This window comes from Melospiza georgiana, chromosome 6 (assembly GCF_028018845.1).
Source record: "Melospiza georgiana isolate bMelGeo1 chromosome 6, bMelGeo1.pri, whole genome shotgun sequence".
Lineage (NCBI taxonomy): Eukaryota > Metazoa > Chordata > Aves > Passeriformes > Passerellidae > Melospiza > Melospiza georgiana.
In genome coordinates, this window is record NC_080435.1 from 5,333,417 (window position 1) to 5,348,750 (window position 15,334).

General features: G+C 40.9%; 1 protein-coding gene across 5 annotated transcripts in view; it reads right to left on the reverse strand.

The window, feature by feature from the left end:
• Nucleotides 1-15,334, reverse strand: part of MGA (MAX dimerization protein MGA) — a 59,191-nt gene that overhangs the window by 5,526 nt on the left and 38,331 nt on the right. For all 5 annotated transcript variants that reach the window (XM_058025560.1, XM_058025562.1, XM_058025564.1 and 2 more), the window contains 8 exons: nt 13,465-15,158; nt 7,012-7,136; nt 5,649-5,700; nt 3,797-3,979; nt 2,989-3,100; nt 1,765-1,998; nt 939-1,115; nt 364-516 (listed from right to left, as the gene is read on the reverse strand). In XM_058025560.1, the coding sequence (XP_057881543.1) occupies nt 364-516; nt 939-1,115; nt 1,765-1,998; nt 2,989-3,100; nt 3,797-3,979; nt 5,649-5,700; nt 7,012-7,136; nt 13,465-15,158 (2,730 nt within the window). The remainder of the gene's footprint in view (nt 1-363; nt 517-938; nt 1,116-1,764; nt 1,999-2,988; nt 3,101-3,796; nt 3,980-5,648; nt 5,701-7,011; nt 7,137-13,464; nt 15,159-15,334) is intronic.

Below are 15,334 nucleotides of genomic sequence, written 5' to 3' on the forward strand. Positions count from 1 at the left end.
GAAGGGGTTGTGCCACAGTCAGAGTCCAGATGTTACAGGCAAAGATTTTCAGTAGCCCCAACACCACTCTGAACTGAAGCTTCCCCAGGAGGATGCGTTATACCACAGACACATTCCAGGATCTACTCTTCCTGACTTTCCTGAGGGCAAGCAGGCTCAGTGAGATGATGGAAAGTTAAAAAGCTCTAATCCATAATCTCCTAGAGGCCCCTCTAAACTGTTAAAACATTTAATCATGATTTTCTTTGAATAACATTAACACCTACGATTACTCCCTAGTGAGAAAACAATTTACCTTCAGCTTTGCAAGGATAATGTTCCCTACATGCAAGCACAAAGATCCATGAAAAACAAAGAGTTTACCTGAATGGGGTTCTGTAGCTGATACCACTGTTGAGGTTGCTGGATCCTCAGCAACAGCTGACAGTGTAATAGGAATGGTAGAATTAGTAAGGATTCCTTTTACTTGGACAGGAACTGTTGATCCTGGCAGCTGAATCATCACAGAAGTAACACCTTATACAAGAAAAGGGAAACAGGGGATGAAGTGGAAACAAAAGCCTTTCAGATACTCAGATACAGTACTTTCAGATATTTCAGATACTCCTGGCTAAAAGGAGCAGTGCACTTCAAGGCAAGACTTCAATAACATCTTAAAGCAGTAAAAACAGAAATGCAGACCTGTTGTGTGGTTAGGAATTCTCCTGTATGTTTCCCTAATTTCTGAATAGCAAAATTTTAACACATTTTACTAACCTGTTGATAAAGTGACAGTTTGAATTAGTGACATCTGATCTCTCTAACCAGAATCAAGTTCTACCTCAGCCAAGTTGTAAAAAAAATCCAAATTATTAAAGCAAAATTTCATCACTTCATAAACTGCTCAGCACATCTACGAACAGTATTATACTGATTAACATCATCCCACATGATCCTACCTGGCTGTGTGGCCATGGTAGTACCACCCCCTCGAGGCTTTAACTCAGCCTGCAGCAGTGTGGAAGGAACAGCTGCCACCTGCCCTGGGACCAGGGGGCTCTTCAGTGTAAGCACCTGCCCCTGTGGAGTCATCACTACGCTGGCAGCCGTGAGTGTGAGAGAGGCTGAGGAGTCCTCTGCAAGAAAAAAATGATGTAAAACACTCATTTATTCTGGCACAGCACCCTGCGAGCCAGCATTAGGGACAGCTCTGGAAGGAACTATTCTTTTGTTCCTTCCTACGTTTATGATGTGAAGGTCTCCACAAATGTTGAACACTTCTCTACAAGTTCTCAGCTACAAAAAAACTCTCCAGTGCCTGACATTCAACTCTGCCACTGAATTTAAGAGCAAATTTCCATCCTTGTTGAGAGCTAGCATTTTGAGGAGGGAGGTTTTGAAGAGTCTGTTCTAGCAACTCCTGCATTCTAGGGGCTGAACTTCAGGTTTTGAGTCAGAAAAAGAACCACCTTTAACTCTTAGAAATTACTGCCAGATTGCAGTGAAACTCCCTGAGATTAAAGGACAGCTCAGTAAGAATTTACTTCCCATCATTTTGAGACTCTGAAGTCATGTCCACCCGAAGACCTCAGTTGTACTGGTCTCATCCTTTCTGAAAGCAAGTGGTTTTCTCACCTATCATATGGACATTTCCCAGTCCTATGCACAATTCTGTTTCAGCAGTGAGGCTGCCTGCACAAGCCAGCTGGCATGTTGCCTTCCCACAGAGTGCAGCTTCAATGGCTGCTTCCCCTGGATGCAGGACATGCACCCCTTGTAGCCCACCTGTGGCCCGCACTCCTCTCCTGGCAAGTATCAGTGGCTTGCCCCTTCTGTTTGTCATCGCTATCGGGGCTGGCTCTCTGGGGGCAGCAGAGGATCCTTCTTGCTGGCTGCTAGCAGTGGAGGGTGCAGCTGATTTCTGTGGCTCAGGTTCTTTCTTCTTTTTTTGTGCTTCTGTTGCTTTTTGTTTAGCATAAATATATTCTAGCTTCTTCAGGACAACCTCTTCTGTCTTTCCTACACAAAAATTACCAGAGAGTCAGCCTGCTTTCAAATTCTCTTCCCAAAACAAAAATGCTGAAGGTAGAACTAATAATGTGTTAAGCTGACATAATTCAATTTTACTCAAATGACATTTGAATCTAAACTCACATACAGTTTTACCATTGCCATGAAAATTCTAACATTGGACAAACACACAGATTTCATAAATAATTTGTTTTCTGCATATACACACAGTTTTACATGATCCAAGTTCAAGTTAAGCTAGACTATACTAGCTTGTTTTCTGCTTAGTGTTTATATTCTAACATCATGGTATATCGTTAATTGGGTCTATATTTGTAAATGTAAATACAAAAGATTTAAGTATCTTTCATTTCTACTTTATAGGCATTCCATTGTTTATAGTCCCAGACTGCAAGATTAGAATAATATTTTGTTTATTCACACATTTTGATACTGGTTGAAAATGTGTCACAGCTTTCCTATCCTTCCAAATGAGACAGAATATACAAGATATCATGTCTGGATAAGCAGCAGCTTAGAATCTACTTCAGTTTTGTTCTGTGTATAGAGCTGACACGTTCTAGCCTGCAGGAGCACTGGTTCTTGGGAAAGCAGGACAAGGAGTCATTTGCAAAGCTCTGCAAGGAGTTGGAGGTTTCAGTACTGACCAGAGACAGCTGTGTGTGGCTGTGAAGGGCTGAGCAGAAAAGGCATTTCAGGAAGTGACCAGTGACAGAATGAAGTGACACTATCACCATCACCCCACCCTTCCAAAGGAATCCAAGCCTGTGGCTCCCAGCACAGAGAGCATTCCACACTTCCTTTAGGCATGAAGGAAAACAAAAGCCATTTCTATCAGTACAACTTTGTTTGGCATCACATCTGAATTTTATGTGAACCAATGACACACCTGGATGCACTGATTACTCCACACATTCTCACTCCTAAAAGCTTTTTCTTTCATTATTACAGCTAGTTTGCATCCAAAACCAGTCTCACCTGAGAGCGTGGATACTTTTCGAATCAGACCATCCCGTTTGCGTGTCAGTAACGTCTTCTGTCCAATAAACTTATCTGCCTGATCTGTCAGTCCTTGGATTTCCTCAAAGGCCTAAAATAGTATCAGGGAACTCATTTATAAACCAGTGACACACAAAATAATAGTTTTCCTTCCCAGAAACCTTTACAAAATTTATTTTCAAACTTCTGTAATCCTGAGAAAATAGGATTGAGAGAAAGCATGTGAAGTACCATGAATGCCAGCTTTCCCTAAATGCTGGTTGAAGAGTGATAATCATCTTGTTTGTCCTCCCTCCAAAGGTCAGCAATTTTTAAGAAAGACCCCAAACTTTTATCTTCCAGTTTCTAGGTAGAATTGATAAACACAATTCCATATCTACCATTCATATTTAGTTTCCTTTACAATTAAGCTTCTAATGTCTGTAAACTGCCTAATGGAACGCTATCTTCTCAAGCATTAAAAAAGTAATGGATTTAATGGATTAAGATATTTCCTTATGTTCACAGTAAACCACTAAAGAATTATGACATAACGTTCCACGATTCACAAAGAATACAAGGGGAGGGCAAATCCAAAAATATATGTTCATGTGATCAAGACTATGCTTTTAGGAGTATGGATTCTCAGATTCTTTCAGGTATTGTTTTGTTCTAGAGTGTCCTGCAGGGACGACAGAATTCCCCTCTACACTGGTACTCACCTGAAGAGTATAATTACTCTGAAGAGTATAATTACTCTGTCCAGAACAAATGATTCTCCTCCTCACTAAAGCTCCAAAATACCTACCTGCTTGAGAATGTAGCATTTGGAGACTTTGGGAAGGTTCAGCAGCCCCAAAACTTTCTTCAACTTGTCAAAGAGACCTCTCATTTCATTACGTCGCCGACGCTCATTTGCTGTGTGTGTCTGGCGGTAATGAGCAAAGGCTTCAGCCTGGGACTTCAGCTTTCTTTTCCAGGTCTGATGCTTCTGCAGGAGGAGCAACCAGATTGACCAGTTTAAGCAAAGAAGGCAATGTAATGGCAGACAATGTTCAAATGCATGTGAGATTGACAGCACTTCTACAGACACCTGAAGATTCCACATCATGCTATCCTGCTACTATGTCTTCCTGAAAGTTCAGAATCAGAAGGACACACAGTAAGAAATGAAATGCTGACCAAAGAAGTGACCAACATAATCACATCAACCCTAATGGAAAAGAGCATGAGTCCCTCCAGTTCATAAGCTTTTCTTTTTTGCAACACAAGGCTACTTAGATAAAATCACAGCATTACAACAAAATCACATATGTTTGAGCCAAGTATTTTTTGTTTGCTTGTCAAGAAAGTCTACTAATGCATTCAATAATTACATGAAATACAAGAGACTTGAATCTTTCCCTGGAGTTAAACTAGTTTGGTTTCCATTTTCTTTCATAGGTTCATTATGGGTTGGTGTCAAAGACACATTTTAAGTCAGAATGTGAAAGATGGCATTGACATTTATCACCCCAGGCATCCACCAACAAAGAGAATGTGGCCAAGTGCCTCTGGTTTTGAATTTGCTTAAGTTTCTAAAACAACTGCCAGACAATAAGCAAAATTACTGATCTTCACAGATTGAGAAGTTTGTTACATCATCATTACTCTTTCAGGTTTTGTACAGCTATGCTATGTATTTAATGGGGAAGTAATTAACACCGTCTTTTAGATAATTTTAGGTCTGCTTCAAACCCCAGAGTATCAGTGGAAAGATTCCTCAGATTCAGTGATACTATTTCTGAGCCTGCTGGACTAGAAGGAATCTGAAGATTTGTCTCCTGCAATCTGGCTCTTGAGAGCCATTTTGCTCTCACAGGCAGACTTGAGCACGGTACAGCTGCAACTGCTCCTGTGTTGGCCATGGGTTCCTGTCAAGGGAGGGCCTTACAACATAAATTCAAGGGCAGAGAGGAGGACACATGGAAAAGGTAAGGCAGGCAGAGCATCCTGGACCTCATCCAGGGGTCTCAGGCAAAGGCATACATCCCATCCTGCTCTAATAGCTAAGACATACACCAGGTTCCCACCACACCCAAAGCCTCACCCCACCACAGAAGGAAGCCCTAGAGCTGACGTCAAGTATATCACAGACAGTTATGAACAGAGAAACTGGCTTCAGAGCAACCCAAAAAAAAAGCTCAAGATTCTGAAGGACTGCAGTGAGTTTAGGTTTGAAAGGATTCTGTGACATCTTAACTTGCCTAAACATATATTCAAACTTCTGGTTTTAGAAATCCTTCATCTAGTGCTGTGTCTATATAATTCTACATACTGTCTTCTTCAACACATGACAATTTTGCTCATTTATTATTTTAAGTGTGCTGTAAAAATTATTCATGCCAAGGATACAAAACCTAAGCAAACACAGTCATAAATAAAAGGCAGATCTTCCTCCCATTGCCAAAGCTGAATCTGAAACCCACTGCCAGCACCAGCCCTTTTGCCTTAAGGATATCTGGACTGAGCAAATCCCTCCCCAGCACATTTGGTTTCTTGCATTTAATCACAAGTATCTGCAAGACAGATTCATCATATTAAGAGCTGCATGTGAGATGAAAATTTATCTTTAAAATGGAGGTGTGATACTAAAAGGAAAGAGGAGAGCAAACATATACCTTTGAATGTTTTTCTGATAATGTTTCATCCGAAGAATTAGGAGGATGGTATCTGGAAGAAAGGTAAAAAGTTTTTCCCAATGCTACTCATCTCATACACTCTATCCTCATTAACTACATTCCAACAGTCTAGAATTGCTCATTTTTATGCCTTGAAATTAACTTTTCTTGTGTAACTGCATAAAAGCAGGATACTGTTGAGTTTTCTCAAGAAAGTGAACTCTTATCTCCAACATCATCATCCTGGAAATAACTGAGCTGTTCTGAAAGCTGTGAAATTATCTCAGAGCGCAAAAGACAAACTATTTCACTATATGCCAAAAGGAATAAATTCAGCTTGCGACTGTTAGCTGCATAAAGTATCTTTTTAAATTATGTTTTGGTTCTGTTTTTAATAAATACAGATTTAATATAGATGGCAGAGCAATCCCTCCCCCACCAAGAACCACCAATCAAAATCCTCAAATTTATTACTATCCTAATATATAATAACAGCAGCTTCCTCATATCTCAGGAGCTGCAACAGAACAAAGAAAACACATTTGAAAATTATTTCTATGAAACATGACATCTGTTTTTCTCGCTCACTGAAAAACCTTCAAAATTTAAAGCAAAGTCACCACTTAAGGATAAAAGTTGAGCTGTTATCCTTTAAGGGGAAGAAAAAAGAGGTAACTATCTGGTACCAAACAGTTTTTTCAAAGTTTCAAAAAATAAATCTTCAAACAAAAAGAACGATAGATGCCACGTTCTCTTTTTGTTTGATGCATCTGAGAAACCGCTACGACTATCATTGCATTCCTCAAGTAAGCAATGTTTTTATTTTGCCTTTGTCATTATAAATGCAAGTAACAGTAACAAAATTAAACCAACCAAAAAAATTAAGCCAAGCTATCCAACCATGGCCGACTATATGTCAATAAGAAAATGCTTTCTTTGCTGGGGCAATGGTCCTAAAGACAAACCTTTCATTTACAGCATCAGGGATTAACCTAATGACTGCTCCTGCCCAGAAGTCCACCAGCAAGAATAAACAAAGCTTACCAAATCACATGTAACACAAAAACAACCCTGCTAATTTTCAGTTTGCAGGAAGGGAGGCTATTCACTCAATAATTTTACATTGCAAGATGCATCCCCATAAATGAATTAATTAAAGGGGAAACAGAAAAAGTCTAAGACACCTTGACACTACTCTTAGTGCTGCCAGTACCATCCTCACAGACACTGGGAAGCACCAGCGCTGAGGAAGGCATGCCAGAAGCCTTGCCTTATCTTGTCACCACATTACAGCTGTTGTTTAAGGGAATCACTCGATGGCAGCCAGCAGCAGGATACACAGGTGCTCTCCAGGGGTGCTTACTTCTGGTCGGAGGGTTCGACATGAGCAGCTGTGGCCTTCAGACGGGCAATGTTAATCTTCTCTGAAAGCTCCTCCACGGTCTCAATGTCCACCTGCTCGTCATCCTCTCTGTATTCACACGCATCCTGGAACAGGTTTTGTTTGGGTTTTTTAAAACGAGTATCTACTCAGCAATAGAGCTCAGGCCAAAACAGTTTCACTTCAGTCTCAAATGAGATTACATTGTAACATTTAGAACCATCAAAGAATCAACATCTCCAGCTACTGGCCAGTAAACGGTGCTAAGCAGGGGATTAGTTCAACTGTCACCTCCAGGAATTCCTCCCACTAGCAACTCTGTAAAATGCATTTTGGTAAGGGCAGAACCCATCTTTGTCCTTAATGTTCTTATTATGGCTGGGACAAAAGCTTTCACAAGGCAGAATTTTCCTGCCTCCATTTTCCTCCTGCCCTTACAACCTAATATCATAGACTCTTGCTAATTGACTTTTTTACAGAATTTGAAACAGCTACCACCTTAGTAATGGTCTCTCATACCTAAGACAGCAAAAGTCACGATGTCATACAGTCAGGCTTCTTTGGATCACACAGTAAACTGTTTACATGATGAGTAAGATTTTGGCTCTTTCCAAAATGCTGTCAAAATGATGCCCAATAATTTTACATATTTCTTATATTCTGAAGAGTATGTTTTCTCCATGCTTGCCTGACAAAGAAAACTTGCTATTTTGTGAAAAGAGAGATAAGGAACAACTGCAGTTCTGTAGCAACAAAGAGTTAAATATCAATCCTGTGGCCATCTGTAAATCCAGGTGATACCCCTTTCCCAAGAAAACATGCCTATTCAACCAATTGTTTTGTATTACAGTTTTTAGTGAAGCTTTTTACATTACAATCTTTGGTCTGATTACAATGAAGAAGGAACTCTTTCTCCTTAAGCAAGAAAATGTGATAACACTTCCATTCTCTACTCTATTTCACCCATTTTCCTGAACTACCCTGATGAAACAAAAAATATTCCAACAAAGATGCTATTTAAATCACAGAACTACTGAACAGATACTGCCATTATGTTGAAAATACTCCATGTACAAGAAGTAGTGCCAACATTGATCTATTTCTTTATATAAAGAGCACTTCACATTCTTGCTTGCTCTCTTGGATCATTCATAAATCCACCTGGATGCTGAAAGCCTCCTGATACTTTCTCTAAGCTTTTCCACTTCATACAGTACCATTTCTGTGACTCTTAAGTGCGAGAGATGCATACTGGTGTTGTTCAGTGGGCAAGACTACTCTGTCTTAACTACATTTGGACATCATTATATTGCAGGAAACATGGTCTGGCAGGGTGGTTCAAAAAAGATGCTATAATCCAGAGAGAAACAGGAAAAGCACCCAGGAAATTAGCCTACCATAGAAACACTGCTGTCATAAAGCTTTCCAGAGCTGGTAAGTTATACTGGGCTAATCAAAGGATTGAGAGCCATTTTCCACGCTAGAGCTGCTCTAGAATTGCAACAGTTTGTATAGTATCATATTAAAAAATGGTATTTAAAACCCAATATGTGGTATCTTTATCATGAAAGATGGACAAGATAAAACAGAAGTAAAAAACTCCGTTGCCCACCAAGAACTTAATATCTTAAAAGTTTACACATTTTGAATGTGGACATATGAAAAACACAAGTAATTAATTTTTTTGTTCTTACATCTAGCAACAAAGGGGAAAATACTTCTGGTTAGTAGATCTTTCCTCTGTACCCCTGAATTCCTAGTAACAAGAAAATACCACAATCATGAAGATCACCAGAAGTAAGTCGTTCTGACATTAAGAACAGCTATTCCTATAGAAGTACTGCCAACCTGCCATAGGCTGAACCTTATCCATAGCCCAGCATGATTCCCAAAGATGCTTGTGGAAGCCCTACCTTTCTAGCATCACTCAATCCATACTACTTTCCAAACTACTTCCTGTACTCACATAAATTCTAAATGCCTTTGAGTAAGGGTGAAATACCTTATAGAATGAAGACACCACAGGAGCAATACCATTCTACAACAGAGTTCTGAAGTTGTTATGGAAATTACAGCTTTTTTCCCTCTCTTCATTTCAATGCCTGTTTCTAAGCCCTCTCCTCTGATTTTTGTCTGTTCCAGGCAGCCTAAACCCCTATTGCTAATACCTAAAGAGCAAATTACTGATGGTAGAGGATCCTCAACAACAGTGCTGAGGGAAGAGGTTACAAGACAGTGGATGTCATTACACATTACCCAAGTAAATGTGTAATTTCTAAAGCTGCCTTCTGTGCTACAATGTCTGCAGGTTTCACACATGCTCTGAACTAAAAGCTGACAACATGCAAGAGATTGTTAGAATTTATATTGTCCACAAAATGTAACACTTGCACTTTGTAGGAAGCTTACCATTTTATAATAACTGATAACAGTCCTTATAATTTCAGTGTTTGGCTCAGAAAAAGAATGACTGAAAAAACACTTTTAAACAACACTTACAATGCAGTACCATGCCAGACATAGAAGTTGTTTTTAGAGTAGTGAGCTGAACCATGGGACTCTTATCTGTAGCATTACAGTACCAGAACAAACCCTGGCATGGTCTTGGCTTATGCCAACAAGGATTTGTGAACAATCAGGAGCCCAGGCCAAGCAGCCCTTCTCAGCAGGAGCTCCATGTGCAACCATCCTGCCTTGGAGATCAAGAGTTTAACATCACCTCAAACCATCGCACTTGAATCTGTCCACACAGCAGGTCCTGATACTCATTAGTCTGCTTCTACAGATATTCCCAGAAAGCTTTACTCATATCACTAAACCCACAATGATTAACCATCCTAAGCTTGTCTTGATGCAACTCAGAGTAGGAAATGCAAAAGGGAAAAGATACCATCTCAGGAACCTTCTTTCTGTTGACCAGAGACTAGAACAGTCTCTATGTCAAGGACACAAAGCCAGCACAAGGTAAGAAGGTACTCTGAAGGAAACTAAGAACAATTAACCAGTGTGAGAAAATGTGCTAAAGAATAAACACTAATAGCTACTACAGGTAGGCAGCAATCTTCCTGACTCTCACTGGAGTTCTCTAAGGTTTAAGTGGCCATTTGCTAAGCAACCGAAACCAGTCCACATTCCAAACTAATAGAAGAAGAGCTGTCTTAAGTATTTCCACTAAACAAAACTGTTAGTGGACATGCACATACTCTTTGCTTCTGTTTCCACTAGTTTAATGAAGCAGATAAACATCCTCTACCTTACATCATCTGACTTCATCCAGTCTGACAAACAATACCAGTGCAGCCTATCTTGTAAGCACTATGATGAGAGAAGAGTACATCCCAGTGAAAAATAACAAGTTTAATTCCAAAACTGATTTCTCCATTAGGCACTGACGTGCTAGCTCAACTAGCCAGCAACAGCAATTAACAAATCAAATTCCAGGCAGGTTTTTACAGTCCCCTGAGATCTCATGCCTCAGCTTTACTGCTCTAGAACCAAAGTTAGCTTATTGTATTTGTATGAGCTTGCAGTGAAGACATACCCTTACATGGCTTTCCAAGCCATATCCGCCAAAACCTGTGCGGTAAGTTTCATCCAAAACAAACATTTCTTACAATCTCTAATATTACTCATTTGCTTAATCATCCTTTTGCAGGATGAAAGAAAACAGTTTTCAAACACCAACCTTGATAGAAGACTACTCTGTGACCTAGACACTATAGTTGGTTCACCAACAAAATTCCTAGGACTACCATGTCAGAGAAGTTTATCTGGCATCAGGAATGAATTAACAGTGGTTCTCAAAACTTCATGATAACTCTGCTCAAGTTATTAAAGGATACAGGAGGTATGAAACTGCCACCACCCAACTGAAGACAAGGCACCAACAATTCGGTTTTCCACTTAAAAGGAACTTCCAAAAATAACATCTGTATTTCACCTTCATACAGTTGAGATGCTATTGTCTTGTCTGAGAACAGCAAGCTAGACTATGAACTGATTAGTCAATTTTTCTGGAAGTTGAAGAGATTCTCTAAAAGCCAGAGTTGTTCACTTGGCTATCATGGAATAATAGAATATCCTGAGTTAGAAGAGACCCACAAGGATCATTGAAATCCATGCCTTGGCCCTGCACAGCACCATCCCCAAGAATCACACCATGTGCCTGAGAGCATTATCCAAACTTGTCTTGAACTCTGTCAGGCTGGTGCTGTGACCTCTTCCCTGGGGTGCCTGTTCAAGTGCCCACTCACCCTCTGGGTGAAAAACCCTTTCCAAATATGCAACCTAAACCTCCCCTGACCCAACTTCCATCTCATTCCCATGGGTTCTGTCACTGGTTACCACAGAGGAGAGATCAGTGCCTCCCCCTCCTATTCCCCTCATGAGGAAGTTGCAGACTGCAATGAGGTCTCCCCTCGGTCTCCTCCAGGCTGAACAGACCAAATTATCTCAGCTACTCATTACAGAGCTGCTCCTCACTCCTGTAAGGCCTTTTGCCACCCCCACAGCTCTCCTTTGGATGCTTTCCAATGTCTTTTATATATAGTGGCACTCTAAGCTGCACACAGGGCTCGATGTGAGGCCACCCCAGTGCAGAGCAGAGTGGGACAATCCCCTCCCTTGCCTGGCTGGCCATGCTGTGCCTGATGCTCTCCAGGACAAGCTTGACCTTCCTGGATGCCAGGGCACTGCAGACTCACATCCAGTTTGCCACAGCCCAGGACCCCTGGGTTCCTTTCCACAGCACTGCTCTCCAGCCTCTCCTTCTCCAGGCTGTTTGTACACCCAGGGTTGCCCCATCTCATGTGCACCTGCCCTTGTTAAACTTCACATGGTTGGTCTCTCTGCAGGGCCTCTCCACCTTTGAGAGTCAACAGCTCCTCCCAGTTTGCATCTCTAGCAAACTTACAAAGCATCCCTTCCAGTTGTGCCTGCACATGATTTATGAAGATGCTGAGGAGCACAGGCCTGAGGATGGAGCCCTGGGGAACCACACTAGTGATCAGTCACCAGTCTGATGTCACCCATTCACTAACACCCTTCACACCTGACCCATGATCCAGTTGCTCACTCATCACTTGACGGGTTTATCCTGACAAGTGCTGGACATTTTGTCTAGAAGGATCCTGTGAGATAAAGGATCAAACACTTTAGTGAAATCCAAGACGACTGAATCAAGTGGCTTCCAACCAGTCAGCTGGGGGGTAACCTCAGGGACCTTCCTAACTTGTTCCTCAAGCAGCCTGAAGTCTGCTCTCCTCATATCCAGGGTTGAAGTCTTGCTGGCACTTTTCCTCCTGTCACCAGAGACATGAACTGGATTTTTTTCGTGGCTGCTGTGGCCAAGATGCAGGCAACTGCCATTTCACTCTGTGTTACCAAGCAGCAGTTCAAGGAGGGCACCTTTCCTAGCTGGCTCCTGTAGTACCTGTACCAAGAAGTTATTGCCCAGGTGCTCTAGGAATCCTCTAGACCAGTTTGTACCAAAGAACTCTAGTCTGATTTTCAACTGCAAGAGGATTACATTAACACAAAAGGACTAAAAGAATTCTATCCTGAAGACACAACCATTATCTCTCCTTTTTTTAATTTGTCTGTTTTTCAACTTCTCCAGTTTAATTCTTCTCTTTTCACTTGTATCTCATTCCAAGAAACAGCTATCTTAGTTCATATGTCCACTTGACTAATTCATAAAACAACAGCTTCATAATTTTAAGTAACAAAGCACTGTTTCTCAAGTCATGTAGTGATATGTAAGAAGCAAAGGAATTACACACTGGATTACTTTATTTTAAATTTTGGGTTATATTTGATGGGAATTTTATGAGCGTTAAAATCTAAATGTATCTTAACTACACTAACCACGTTTTACCCTTTTCTGTGACTTTTGGAGCAATTTGTTTTCTATCAAATACAGAATGACAGCTCTCACATACTATTTAAATGTATTTACTTAAAAAAGGAATTCAAGAATGGATTAAAATACTCCTTTCAGAAATAAATGTTAACTAAGGCTACAAAAACTAAATAGAAGGAAACATCTTAAAATAACAGAAATACTAGGTTGGCCACTACATTTTTAGATCATTAAGTCATAATTTGCTCACAAGTAAGCAAATTATTTGAGTAAACACTGGAGGAAGACAACCTGCAACAGTTCTATAACAAATTGTTCAACAGAACTCCTGTTATCTGAAAACCAGGCAATTTCTACAAGGCCACTATACTGCTACCTAAAAAAAAGCATGCAACTAAGAAATGAAAGATATTTCCACTTGGAACCCCAATTTACACTTCCTAAAGAAACTAAAAGTCCAAAACACAAACATCATACTCTGTCTTTCAAATCCATGGGTTATGACAAGTTAATTGGTCAATTAAAAAAAAATAAATAAAAGAAAAAAATCCCTTCATAAATAGCTAAATGCTTACCACTTTTTCAACATCTATTTCCTCTTCACTTGGGAAGTCAGAAGCACCATCCAGCATCTCATCAGCAGAATCATCAGTTTTTTCATCCTCTTCTTCCTCTTCCTCATCTTCCTCCTCATCCTCTTCCATATCATCAGCAGTTATATCAATAGTGGGCATGTAATCCTTTTTGTGTGCCCTCTGTTCTGGTGCTGTCAGGAAGTCACCTTTCTCTGATGTATCAGCTTTTTTATCTACTTCACTTCTATTTTCTAAAGGGGGTACAATACTAGATATTTTGCTCCAAGAACTGTTAACATGTGTTAGGATATCATGGCCTGCTTTCATTTCTTCCAGAGAATCACAAGCACCTTTTTCTTTGCTTTTACTGCCGTCCTGCCTAGTAGCTATGTTTCCTTTGCCTTCCTCCATATCAGCCCTATGCTCTTCTCTTGAAGCATTATCCAGTTCTTTTGCACAACCAATTTCAGACCTACTTCTTGTTTTCTCTACTGTGTTTTCCACTTCTACAGAGCCCTTGTACTCCCTCCTTTCCATATCTGGCTGTGCAGCATCACCCTGGAATTCTTGTTTGTTCTCAAACAGTTCGGTCTCACTTTGTTCCTCCTTGATCTTCACCTGTGTATCTTGCTCTTGTTGACTATGTAACTGCCCAGAACTTGCTCTGTTGTCCTCATCCATCTGTGTCTGTGCATCCTCTTCCTCCTCTTTTACTGGTTTCTCCTCCCATTCAGCAAGTGTTTGTTCCTTCCCATGGTTCCTCAACTGTGCAGCCTCCCAATTCTCAAGACTCTGTGAATGTGCATTATCCAGAGGAGCAACCAAAGACTCATCTGATGACCCACAAACAGAGTTAGCTGAAACTGCCTCCACAAGAGTTTCAGAACTGACAGAATCCTCTTTCCCTTCAGAAGCCCCCTTTTCTTCCTCATCATTAGGTTTCTCACTGATGTACGAATGGTCAGATGATATGACATCTGCAGAAACATCATGCTGAGAAGAAAAGCTGTCATCACAAGAACTCTCTAGCACCACTGAGCTCTTCTCCACTATCTCTAATGCAGTGGAATTTCTATCACCACTAGGTGTGACTGCGGCAGATGCTGACCCTTCAACAGCATTTGACTGGTTAATCGACAACTCATCTTCTTGTTTCCCATGTGGCACTGTGACATCAGACTCTGTAACTTCTGTGTCACCTGAGCATGGAGCCTTCCCATTCTCCTTCTGCTGAGCAGCACCTGAGTCCTCTTTCTTGCATATTTTCCTGTAATCCTTCTTCATCTGCAGAGATGCAAAATGGTGAAGAATAGAGTTTGGCACTGTCTTTTGTCCTGGGAGCTGAAGTAAAGCAAAACTTCCAGACTGTAAAGGTATGAGATTAGCAGTGGTGGCTGACAGACCAGCTGAGCTGCAGGCTATTTTAGACTCAGAGGTTGTTTGGTTTGTGACATTGCTGACAGCAGAGGAAGCGATCCTCAGAGTCAGAGTGCCTGCCTGTGACACAAAACTCGTTACCGAAGGAAGAAGAGAAGATGCTTGAGTGGCTGGGTTGGATGGGGGGGATAACTTGGGTACTGCAGTTGGTACAGCTGAATTTGCAGCAGGAGAAGTGGAAGACACAGAGGAAGTGGGAGAAACAGGTGACTCAGGAGGCTTGGAAGGTGCAGGTAAACGGATTCCTACAATAGATCCTGTGAGGAAAACAAAACATCAACTGAGACGTTCTCAAAGCAGCTTTTTTTCTTCCACTTTCAGTATTTGATGCTGTGCTAGAAACAGACTCCATTCTCAAGGATCATAATGGAATCAGGTGTTTGACCTCCAGCTCTCAGTGGAAAAGTTGGTCCTACATAAAGACATAATAAAC